General features: G+C 39.5%; 1 protein-coding gene across 9 annotated transcripts; it reads left to right on the forward strand.

The window, feature by feature from the left end:
* The first annotated feature begins 3,151 nt into the window (after positions 1 to 3,151).
* Positions 3,152 to 13,103, forward strand: LOC131994141 (uncharacterized). Of its 9 annotated transcripts, none has more exons than XR_009396479.1 (4): positions 3,152 to 3,492; positions 4,039 to 4,810; positions 11,065 to 12,402; positions 12,949 to 13,103. XR_009396479.1 is itself a non-coding variant. In XM_059360509.1 (3 exons), the coding sequence occupies exon 3, from the start codon at positions 11,067 to 11,069 to the stop codon at positions 12,009 to 12,011; it is 945 nt and encodes a 314-aa protein (XP_059216492.1). In that variant the 5' UTR covers positions 3,152 to 3,492; positions 4,039 to 4,810; positions 11,065 to 11,066; the 3' UTR covers positions 12,012 to 12,588. The 9 variants fall into 9 exon arrangements, 1 of the variants encoding a protein (XP_059216492.1); XR_009396473.1 differs by lacking the exon at positions 12,949 to 13,103 and adding an exon at positions 12,650 to 12,924; XR_009396476.1 differs by lacking the exon at positions 12,949 to 13,103 and adding an exon at positions 12,706 to 12,924.
* The last annotated feature ends 235 nt before the right edge of the window (positions 13,104 to 13,338 follow it).

Consider the following 13,338-nt stretch of genomic DNA (forward strand, 5'->3'; position numbering starts at 1 on the left):
ATATGGGGCTCAAATAAAGGTATTTGGAAGTAGAATACGAATTTGATATCCAAATGTAAGACCATGTATTAAGGGCGTCACCCCTAACCCAAAACACCCCCCAAAGGGTAAAAATGTTTCGAACATGTCAATATGTGGCTCAAATAAAAGGTATTTGAGATCAGAAAACGAATTTGATAACCTATTTTGGGGTCATGTGTTTGGGGGACGCCTCATCGTGTAGACTCCCCTAAACCAATTGCAATATGGGTTGCTGATGCTGATATTTTTTCAGGGCCAAGTGTTTGGGGAGCCACCTCACCCCCGAAACACCCCTAAATCAAATATCAAGAGGAAATCAGGCTGAAATAAAGTATTTTAAGAATGGAGTACACTTTACATCCAAACTTCAATTCGTAGACCAATATAGATCATATGGGATTCAGATAAAGGCACTTATATTGTTAAACTGTTAGTCAAGCGATACACTATTTTCGTAGCATGATATTTCACTATAGGCTCTTTGATTGTCGAAAATAAATATTCCAAGGAAAATTTTGTTCCATATAAAGAAGGCGCAGCGGAGCGGGCCCGGTTCTGCTAGTATGGTATAAAAACTTGGGTTCAAGGGGTCGTCAAACCCCAAAGACTGATCCAAACACTCATATTGGACGTACATATCAGTATAGGACTCAAATGAAAGGTATTCGGTAGTAGACTACGAATATGACATGAAAATGAGGTCCTAGATATTAGGGGACCATCAATCTTCAAAGAGAACCCCAAATGTTAATATTACTTGATCATAGCTGTATGAGACTCAAATGAATTTTGTCTGGGGGCGATTACGAGTATGACATTAACCTTTGTGTCCAAGAATCTAGGACACAAAGTTTAATGTCGCCTCCTGTAGGTGTCGCATTTGACCCACTAAAACAATGGGGGATAAAATGATAGATATTTTTGAGTGTAGTGCGTCATTCGAATTTGTTCTCAAGTGGCAGATGGGATATGGCGCATAACCCTCATACGCACGCCCTCCACCAAACAGCTGCATACACTAATCATGACAATATGGGATTAAATTAAAGGTATACGGTTTTGGACTTAGAATCTGTTATCTTTATTCTGCGCTCATATATCTAACGGCCTCACTCACCCCAAAACAGTCCATCAATTATAATGACCTAATGACCATGGCACACTGTGTGATTTAAAGCAGGACTTGCAAACTGTAACGTTAAAGTTGCATCCATTTATAGCTCATCGATATACAGGACCAAACGACATGATTCTGGGCAACACTTTTTGTTCAAAAGTTTTACATGGTTTAATAGTGAGCACTACGGCCACCGCACCAAATATATAATTGTTTTGATTTGATTTAAAAAAAGACTAAATGATGACTACTTAATAGGTAGTCATTTATAGACAACCACCACATTATGTTCACTCGAAGCGACAAACACTAACTTTTATATTCGCGCTATCTACTGGCTGTTTTCAATTGGATTTAGTTGATCCAGCCAGCCAGCAAGTAGATGGCGCTAATTTGGAGAAGCCAACATGAACAGTGAGAGGGCATAGTGGTAAAAATTAATCATACAGCATTTATCTTTGTTATGACAACCTATCGATCATTTGAATAAAGAAAAAACAAGTAAAAAGGCGTTAAGTTCGGCCGGAACGAACTTTGGATACCCACCACCTCGGGTATATATGTAAACAACCTTTCATCACAATTCGGTGAAAATTTCATACCTTATACTCATATACCTCATACCGATCTGAACTATATACGACATGATGTCGAAAAGCCGAACATAAGTCACTGTGTCAAATTTCAGTGAAATCGGATTATAAATGCGCCTTTTATGGGGCTAAGACTTTAAATCGAGATATCGGTCTACATGGCAGCTATATCCAAATCTGGACCGATTTGGGCCAAGTTGCATAAACATGTCGAAGAGCCTAACATAAAGCACTGTCCCAAATTTCGGCGAAATCGGACAATAAATGCCTCTTTAATGGGCCCTAAACCTTAAATCGAGAGATCGGTCTATATGGCAGCTATATGCAAATCTGGACCGATCTGGGCAAAATTGAAGAAGGACGTCGAAGAGCCTAACCAAACTCACTGTGTCAAATTTCAGCGACATCGGACAATAAATGCATCTTTTATCGCCCCAAAACCTAAAACCTAGATATCGGTCCATATGGCAGATATATCCAAATCTGGACCGATCTGTGCGATATTGCAGAAGTATTGGGTTGCCCAAAAAGTAATTGCTGATTTTTCATATAGTCGGCGTTGACAAATTTTAAGCAAATTTTAAGCATTAATCGAATTGGATCGTCATGTAACTGAGCGTGAGATAGGAGAGAAGTTAAATATACCAAAATCAACCGTTCATTATCACATTAAAAGTCTTGGACTGGTGAAAAAGCTTGATATTTGGGTACCACATGTATTGAAGGAAATTCATTTAACAAACCGAATCAACGCTTGTGATATGCACCTTAAACGCAATGATTTCGATCAGTTTTAAAACGAATAATAACTGGAGATGAAAAATGGATTGTTTACAACAACGTTAGTCGAAAACGATCATGGTCCAAGCATGGTGAACTAGCTCAAACCACTTCAAAGGCTGATATCCACCAAAAGAAGGTTATGCTGTCTGTATGGTGGGATTGGAAGGGTGTGGTATATTTTGAGCTGCTTCCAAGGAACCAAACGATTAATTCGGATGTTTACTGTCAACAATTGGACAAATTGAATACAGCCATCAAGGAGAAGTGTCCAGAATTGGTCAATCGTAAAGGTGTCATATTCCACCAGGACAACGCTAGACCGCACACATCTTTGGTCACTCGCCAAAAACTGAGTGAGCTTGGCTGGGAACTTTTGATGCATCCACCATATAGCCCTGACCTTGCACCATCAGACTACCATTTATTTCGATCTTTGCAGAACTCCTTAAATGGCAACGATGAGGCTATAAAATCGCACTTGGTTCAGTTTTTTGCAGATAAAGGCCAGAAGTTCTATGAGCGTGGAATATTAAATTTGCCAGGAAGATGGCAAAAGGTTATCGAACAAAATGGCAATTATATATTTGATTAAAATTCATTCTAAGATTTATTTAAAATGCATTTACTTTCTGTTTAGCATAGTGCTAAACTTTTGCTCAGCACTGTAGTGCTAAACTTTTGCACATAACTATAACTAGCGGGTTGTCACTGCATGCATATGCAATGTATGTGTGTGTGTCAGCAGCCGCTAGTTACAAGTTTTTTCATCTCATGGTTGTTGTTGCCGTCTGCTGAATTCAATCAGCAGCCGGCTTCAGTGACAAAAGAAGAAGTCAAAATAATTATTAGTGATCGATACCTTAAACAAAACGTTCGCTCTCCCCGTGACAACAAACAAAAGCAACAAAAAAGGGAATTAGAATTTTTGAAAATTAAGAACAAATGTGAATGTGAAACCAAGTGTATAAAAAAGAAAATGTACATAAATCAACTTTTGTAAACCAAAGAAAAGAAAACAAGTTTAATAAAAAGACAAAAATTGGAAAATAACAAGGTTCAAAATCTCAAATTACAACAAAAAAAAATGAAAATGAATTTTATAAGCTAAAGTGAAAAAAAATACCTTTGAAAACCCCATATCAAAATTGCACTTTCCCTTGAATTTTAAGTGTTAAAATATATAAAAATCTAACCTATAATTGCACTTGTCCTATGTTAAAAAAAGAGATCTACCTATATACTTACCAAGCTATATACTTACCTACCTATATACTTACCAAGCTATACACTTACCTGCCTGTGTACTTACATGCCTATACCTACTTATATATGTTAAACCATAAATACATAAAAATTAAAGAAGCCATTTACACTGTTGAACAAAAATACTCACCCAAATGTACCATCTGAAAGAAAAGTTAAAAATACAAAAAAAGACAAATTAATTTTTACCTGAATTGTTAATTCTTGCTAAGTGTTGCCTAGTCTGCTAAAACTTACCTTTTTTGCTTAAATTGTTGAAAGTTAAAATTATTAAAACTATTATTGCACGAATTGATTTAACCTAAATTATATTGCACCTTTGTTACTATATTGCACTTACCCATCGTTTTGATACATAATAAATTTGTGAACTGAAAATTAAAAGTGCCAATTGTACATTCCTTGGAAAGAAAAAACAAAAGGTTTGTACACGAACATTTTTGGTCCATTCGAAGCCGAATAAGTGAATTTGTTTTACAACAAATGTACAAGTGCGTTTAATTTTTTGTGTGGAAAATTATATAGTCAGTTCAAAAAATATACATATACATACCCCATAAAACGGTGACACTTACGTTTCTATCTAAAAATAAAAATACATATATATATATATATATATATATATATATAAAAATTGTTAAAAAGTTACTTACCTTGTTGAAAGAGTTGATACTTACCAAATTTTATAAAAACCTTCCTGCAAAATTTGTAAAAAATTACTTACCTCAAGAATTTGTGAAAAGTGCAAAAACAAAAACATTGTGAGTCTGAGCTGGCAACAGCCAGACAAGATCAAGTGAAATTTAAGTGCTGCAAAAAGCGGAACAAATTAATTCAAAGCCACTTTAACCAAACGCGGTACGGTTCGGTAAAACCCAACAACAAAATTTACAAAAAATTGAACATTGAAGAGTTCTAGAAGAGTATAGAAGAGTCTACAGCTCCGCTACCACAGTACCGCTAATTCAGCCACTGCAACCAAAGGAGCTTCACACACTCTCTTACACAGACACACAGACACAAAGAGATCAAAGTGAGTACAAGCTTGTTTTTCGTTTTTGGCGCGACAAGCCAACGAAATATACTGGTTGCTGCTAGAAAAATCTCCACCTACATTTGTATGGATGGAATTGTTCCTGCCCTTTGCTTGACCCTGTATATTTTGTATGTTTGACCCGTGCAGTTTTTAAAATTGGAAATTTGTTTGACCCGTATACATAAATTTTTGCGGTAAAAATCCTTGACCCTTGTCTTAAAGTTGCCACGTTTGAATTTGTTTTTTGTGACTTTTGCGTGGTTTTATATAAAACGAACTAACCTTATCACAATTGCTTTTCGCAAACATTTTTTGGGACAGACACCGCCATCGTGGTCGTTTGGTAAAGAGGACATTTCGCCGAGATTAAAGAAATATTTTAACAAAAAATAAAGTTCATTTTTGAAAATTTGTAACTTCGTGAAAGAATTTCATAGCGACCCCACGTATGCACTTGCCTTATACTATATGGTGAAGTGACCCAAATCAAACATTTTTATTGGCGTCGTTTTTTGTTGTGGTTTTGTTTCGGATTACAAATCTGAGGAACCTTTTTCGTTTCCTGTGCGGAATTTTTGGAATTGATGTTTATGTGACCCTTTCTACCGAACTCATTCTTCTGATTGTTTGATGTGATTGCTGACACTCTGGTTTTACATCTTCTGTTTTTGTACATTGTGAAGTAGAATACCTGATACGTTTTCCAAAGCCTACTTCTAACCCACCAAGGCGAAAATTGAATAAATTTTTCCATTTTTTGTGCCTAGAAATCGGGATCTGACCCTTCAAAAAGTAAATTTCTGAATAGTGGTCATACACCGACTGAGATTAACATTTTGTTTTGTCTTCTCATTCTTTGGTTTGGATAAAAATAAAGCTTGAAGGAAGAAATTTTAAACAAAATGGAGAAGGCAAAGTCTAAGAGCGATAGATTTGCGAATAGCGTCAACGATTTAGTAGATTTCGACAACACATTTGCAGCTGCAAAGTCCGATGATAATATACATAGTCTTGAGGCTCTAAGGGTGGAGTTAGATTCATTGTGGGACAACGTCAAGAAATCGTACTTAGACAGTCGCGATCATATCACCGCGGCGGAAGAGACCGCCATAGATAAGAACAAGCTTCGATCTCATTACAAAGACGCGCGGGAATGCTACATGCGAGCCATAGGCGCCCTAAATGCGGATATTATGGCTTTGAAGGATCAGGCGAACCAAGAGAAGAAGGAGAGGGAATCTTTGCAGGATGTGGACTTCACGCCAGTTTCAAGGCTTCCACCTTGTGACACAGACACTTTTAAAGGTGGGTACACAGCATGGCCTACCTTTAGGGACCTGTTCAGTGCCATTTACATCAAGAACTCAAAGCTGAGTAATGTTGAGAAGCTCTTCCATCTTACGCAGAAGACCTCTGGGGAAGCAAGGGAAATAATAAGTCATGTTCCTCTTACAAATGATGGGTTTTTGTTAGCTTGGGCCAATCTTACTGATCGGTATGAGAACAAAAGGATGCAAGTCAACGAACAGTTAAAAAATCTTTTTAACCTGCCAAACGTTACAATAGACTCCTCTCAAACGGTTCAGAAATTACAGCGAATTGTTAACACAAGTCTACAGACACTGGAGACACTTGGAGTAGATGTTAAAGGATGGGACCCACTTTTGATTTATCTTTGTTCTGCAAAATTACCGAGGCAATTTCTAGAGGAGTTTGAGAATTCACTGGAAGATTGCAAGATCCTTCCAAAATGGGCAGAATTTGATAAATTTCTGACCCACAAATTTAAGACACTCGAATCTGTCGGGAATATTAAGCCGTCTTTCAGTAAGCAAAACCATAATAGGCAAGATAACTACAAAAATAATAAGTTCGTCAACAGCTTCACACCAATGTTTCACAAAAGACACAAAACTCAGGTACAAACAATAGCGGCAATACACAGCAAAATACAACAATTCGGACCCAAAATACAAAATGCTGCCAAATTTGTAAGGCCACACATTTTATTAGGGATTGTCCGAAATTTATTGAAAAGAATATCAATGACAGAATTCACGTAGTGAAAGTTTCGCACTTATGCTACAATTGTCTGTCGACGAATCACGGTGTAAAGGAATGCAAGAGCAAGTTTACATGCCGCGAATGCAACTTGCGACATCATACAATGCTACATAAGGGACAAGAGAACCAACCTTGTAATCAAGACTCAGCTAGAGATGCAGCACAACCTAGTACTAGTGCTGCAGCTCTTACAACTCGTATACAGTCCACACCAGACACACAACAGAATAACATTGCAACTTTGACCCTTCAGGATAATCGAATTTGTGAGCATCATCCTGGGGGAACCTTACTTTTTACTGCTATAGTGCAAATAGCATCTAGAGGACAGCTATTCGATGCCAGGGCAATTATTGACTCTGGATCGCAGTCCACTTTCATTACGGAAAAACTCAAAAACAAGTTGAGTCTTCCAACTAAACGAAACTTAGTACACGTTACAGGACTTAGCCAAATTGTAGCTGAGACTTCAAATAAGGCTTGTCTATTCACCTTACGCTCTCGTATAGAACCTAGATTTGAGTTAGAAGTTTGGGCGCCTGTCTTGAAGACCCTTCCTTCTAACTTACCGCCTCATAACTTAGACCTAGCACAACTTCGAGATGTTGCCAATCTAGATTTGGCAGATCCGAAATTCTACATTAGCCAACCGGTTGATCTTCTAATTGGAATGGACATAGGACCCCTTATTTTTGACATTGGGTCCCCGATGAAATCAATCGGTGCACTACTAGCACAAAACACAGTTTTTGGATGGATTGTTGGCGGACCCATTGCACAGAAAGCTGCGGGTGGTAACCGAGTTTCTCTTCACAACACCATCTCAATAGAAAGAAAACTCACACGATTTTGGGAGGTGGAGGAGGCCCCCAAAAAGATTTTGAGGTCAGAAGAGGACATGTTTTGCGAACAAAACTTTAAAGACACTGTAAGGCGCAACTCTAATGGGAGATATATTGTGACCCTCCCTTTTAGGAATTGTGAAGAGTTGGGAAACTCGAGGAATATCGCAATGGCACAGTTCTACAGAATGGAAAGAAAGCTCCAAAAGACACCTGAGATCAAGGAACAGTACGACAATGCCATTCTGGAATATCTGGAACTAGGACACATAAGGAAAATTACGGCACAGGAGATAACAAAGACTCCGAATTACTATTTGCCGCATCATGCTGTCATTAAGCCAGACCGACTCACTACAAAGCTTAGGGTAGTTTTCAACGCGTCAAGTCCGTCGTCGAACAGAAGGAGCCTAAATGATAACTTGTTTGCTGGACCCATTCTGCAGCAAGATCTTGTTTTACAAATTTTGAAGTGGAGGTTCTTCAAATACGTATTTAATGCGGATGTCACAAAAATGTATAGACAGATTCTTCTCGACCCTAGTCAGACACAATTCCAGAGAATACTTTTTAGAAAATCTCCAAAGGACCCAGTTGAGGATTTTGAGCTCTTGACTGTAACATTTGGAGTAAACTGCGCACCTTTCCTTGCAATCCGGACACTTCTTCAACTTGCGGAAGACGTGACGGACACATACCCCCTTGCATCAAAGATTATTCGGGAGAATATGTATGTTGACGACGTGTTAGCCGGGGCTCACACGATCGATGGAGCCATAACTTCAAGAAAAGAGTTGATCGCGGCCTTGAACTCGGCTGGATTTCAGCTCATGAAATGGACATCTAATGATCATAAGATTATACAAGACTTACCGGCAGAACAACTTCTTCCAGTAAATTGGCTGGAGCTTTCGGAAGACTCCTCAACAAAGACTCTTGGCATCCGGTGGAATATTTCTGGGGATTATTTCACCTTTACACAACCGGCATTAGAAATCAGAGAGTCTTATACGAAGAGAGAAGTTTTATCGGCCATAGCAAAATTGTTTGACCCCTGTGGGTGGCTAGCCCCAATTGTTGTTGTAGCAAAGCTAGTCATGCAACAGGTATGGCTAGACAAAATCGACTGGGATGATACGCTAAAGTCAATAACGTTGATAAATTGGCAGAATTTTGTTAAAAATTCAGAGGCAATGGAATCGGTTAAAATTCCAAGGTGGATACGCTTCACACCTGGTTCCAAAGTGGAAGTACACGGTTTCTGTGATGCCTCCGAAAGTGCATATGGTGCAGCATTGTATATTAGGGTGGAACATGACAACCACCAAACCGACACCTTTCTATTAGCTGCAAAGACCCGCGTTGCTCCCATCAAAAAGATTTCCTTGCCGAGACTCGAACTTTGTGGGGCAGTACTTCTCTCAAAATTAGCTTCAGCAACCATGAACAATCTTCAGATTATGAATTTTAAGACCCAGTTTTGGACTGATTCCACAATCGTTTTGTCGTGGCTTAGGAAACCGGCTTGTGCTTGGAGTACATTCGTTGGAAACCGCGTTTCAGAAATTTTAGAGAATGTTGGCAATGAAAATTGGCGCCACGTAGACTCCGAGAGCAACCCTGCGGACATTGCTAGTAGAGGATGCACTCCTTCAGACTTAAAGGAGTATTGTTTATGGTGGCATGGCCCACAGTGGTTAAAGTTTCCGAAAGACAGATGGCCAACTTATCAAGTTCCTGAAGACACAAACCTGGAGGCGAAAGCGATAAAGGTTTTTGCTACTTCAACCTTTGAAGACCCATTAGTTAGGTTTTCTTCTTTGTCGCGCGCCTATAGGGTGATTAGCTATGTTTTACGAATCTGGCGTAATACGGGGCCCAACCGATCGCATCTCAGGATTTCATCTTTGGAGATCACAGCTGAGGAAATTCAAGATGTAAAACGCCGTCTACTGATTGTGACCCAAAAACATTATTTCGCCTCTGAATATCACGAATTACAAGAGGAATCTAGAATTTCACCCAGTAGCAGCCTCTTAGGTCTTAATCCATTTATAGACTCAAGTGGACTAATGCGGGCTAATGGGCGCCTTGTACAGTGTCCTGTTTTAACTTATAACGAGAGACATCCCATTCTGTTACCATACGATGCAAGACTCACACAACTTCTAGTAGATTTCGCCCATCGAATAACTCTCCATGGCGGAAATCAACTTATGACTCGGATTTTACGCTCTGAATTTTGGATATTCAGATTAAAGCCTCTTGTCAAAAAAGTAATACATAATTGTAAAACTTGTATTTTGTACAAAAAGCATGCGCAATCACAAATAATGGCATCCCTTCCTCCCGAACGGACTTTACTCTCAAGACCCTTTACCAATACAGGGGTTGATTTTGCTGGACCCTTTAACATTAAAAACTATTCAGGTCGAGCTTGTGTAATCACAAAGGGATACGTTTGTATTTTTGTTTGTTTCGCGACAAAGGCCATACACTTGGAGGCAACTACGGACCTTTCTACACAATCGTTTTTAGCAGCCTTGGCACGTTTTATCGGTCGCAGGGGTTGTCCGGCCTGCATCTATTCTGATAATGGGAAAAACTTTGTAGGCGCTTCAGAATTACTGAAAAAGGATCGCCTAGACTTCTTGAAAACTCTCCAAAATCAAGCTTCCCAACAAAACGTTTATCAAAACCTTGTTTGGAAATTCATACCGCCGGGTGCCCCTCATATGGGTGGCCTTTGGGAGGCGGGTGTCAAATCATTTAAATCCCACTTGCGCAAGTTTATACCAAAAATGAACTTTACGTTCGAGGAATTAACCACAATTTTGACTCGAATAGAAGCTTGTTTAAACTCTAGACCCCTTAGTCCAGCCAGCGACGACCCAAATGATTTCTCGCCTTTAACCCCAGGCCACTTTCTAATTGGTACTTCGCTTCTTGCACCAGCGGAACCTGATGTTTCTGATCAGGATGTCTCGTTCGCCAATAGATGGAAACGACTGAAGATAATTTCGCAATATTTTTGTCAAAGGTGGAAGTCAGAATACTTGAAGGAACTACATCGTAGAACTAAGTGGAAGTATCCACAAGAGAACATCGCGCTAAATGACCTAGTTGTAATCCGAGACGACAGATTCCCTCCAACCGAATGGGTAATGGGTCGCGTGGAAAAAACTTATCCTGGATCCGATCAAAATACACGCGTTGTCGATGTTAGAACATCTCACGGCACCTTGAGCAGACCCATCACGAAACTGGTCAAACTTTTTTCCGCCTGACTAGGCTTTCGCCCAGTTATCAAAAAACAAAGTACTCCTCCAAAATTTTTATTTTCAGGAATGGCAGCCTACTTGCCCCGTCCAGAAGACGAGCGGCCTCAAGGAAAAGAGCGTCGTCATCGGGACGAACGAGGAGCGGAACCCCGGCCCCAACGAAATCCGTCTCGAAATCGCGACCGCGATCATGTAGATCGGCGCGGAAGACCCACTTTCTGGCAGTACTCTTGCGGTCTCTGCCAAGATGACCATGCGCTGAGCACATGCCGCCGATTCCGGGACCAGACCCCATACCAACGTTACGAAACTGTGGAGCGGCGGGGGTATTGCCGTAATTGCTTGGCGCGCAGTCATCTTGCACCTGATTGCCAGTCCATCGCAGGCTGCCGTCGCTGCGAGGAGCGACATCACACGCTGCTGCATGGGGCACCGCAGCTTGAAAACATGGAGAGGCCCGCCGATGATTTTGCTCCTGCCAACAACGCCAGACCTGCACCCACAGCATCCCCACCCTTTAAGTGGGATCTTGTCTTTGTGCCTACTGCCATGGTACGAATAGCAGAGGATGGGGTCGATACTTGGGCCACCGTGCGAGCGTTGATCAATCAATCATCTACAATGTCTCGGCTGGCCTATTCTACATTCCGGCGACTTGGACTACGATCGTGTACATACCAGGGCAACAGGTTTACAACCTTCCGATTGATGCATCGCAGCCCAAATAGCAACTGGGCACTTAAGATTAATGCATTCATCACAGATGCATTGCCTTTCCGACCCTACTCAGACCCACTTTTGGAGGACCCGACCCGTGATTTAGCGCAAGACACCCTTGCTGATACAGACCCTAGAGCCAACACGTCAATAGACTTAGAATTGGGCGCGGATGTCTATCCGAGACTGCAGAGGGATGGCCATGTCTTTGCCGGCATTGGGGATGTCAACGCATTCCAGACCACTCTTGGCTACGTCTTTGTCGGCCCCATCCGGAATATGCCTAGACACTAAGCTAACATTTTAGAAGAATTACACTTGTCACGGGGGGGCAAGATGTTTAGCATAGTGCTAAACTTTTGCTCAGCACTGTAGTGCTAAACTTTTGCACATAACTATAACTAGCGGGTTGTCACTGCATGCATATGCAATGTATGTGTGTGTGTCAGCAGCCGCTAGTTACAAGTTTTTTCATCTCATGGTTGTTGTTGCCGTCTGCTGAATTCAATCAGCAGCCGGCTTCAGTGACAAAAGAAGAAGTCAAAATAATTATTAGTGATCGATACCTTAAACAAAACGTTCGCTCTCCCCGTGACAACAAACAAAAGCAACAAAAAAGGGAATTAGAATTTTTGAAAATTAAGAACAAATGTGAATGTGAAACCAAGTGTATAAAAAAGAAAATGTACATAAATCAACTTTTGTAAACCAAAGAAAAGAAAACAAGTTTAATAAAAAGACAAAAATTGGAAAATAACAAGGTTCAAAATCTCAAATTACAACAAAAAAAAATGAAAATGAATTTTATAAGCTAAAGTGAAAAAAAATACCTTTGAAAACCCCATATCAAAATTGCACTTTCCCTTGAATTTTAAGTGTTAAAATATATAAAAATCTAACCTATAATTGCACTTGTCCTATGTTAAAAAAAGAGATCTACCTATATACTTACCAAGCTATATACTTACCTACCTATATACTTACCAAGCTATACACTTACCTGCCTGTGTACTTACATGCCTATACCTACTTATATATGTTAAACCATAAATACATAAAAATTAAAGAAGCCATTTACACTGTTGAACAAAAATACTCACCCAAATGTACCATCTGAAAGAAAAGTTAAAAATACAAAAAAAGACAAATTAATTTTTACCTGAATTGTTAATTCTTGCTAAGTGTTGCCTAGTCTGCTAAAACTTACCTTTTTTGCTTAAATTGTTGAAAGTTAAAATTATTAAAACTATTATTGCACGAATTGATTTAACCTAAATTATATTGCACCTTTGTTACTATATTGCACTTACCCATCGTTTTGATACATAATAAATTTGTGAACTGAAAATTAAAAGTGCCAATTGTACATTCCTTGGAAAGAAAAAACAAAAGGTTTGTACACGAACACTTTCTTTTAAAAAATCCGCAATTACTTTTTAGGCAACCCAATATGTCAAGGGGCTTAACTTAACTCACTTTTCCAAAATTCAGCGACATCAGACAATAAATGATCATTTTATGGGCCCAAAACCATAAATCAAGAAATCGGTCTATATGCAGCTATATCTAAATCTGAACCGATCTGGACCAAATTGAAGAAATATGTCAAAGGGCCTAACAC

The sequence above is a fragment of the Stomoxys calcitrans genome, chromosome 1, assembly GCF_963082655.1.
Source record: "Stomoxys calcitrans chromosome 1, idStoCalc2.1, whole genome shotgun sequence".
NCBI lineage: Eukaryota > Metazoa > Arthropoda > Insecta > Diptera > Muscidae > Stomoxys > Stomoxys calcitrans.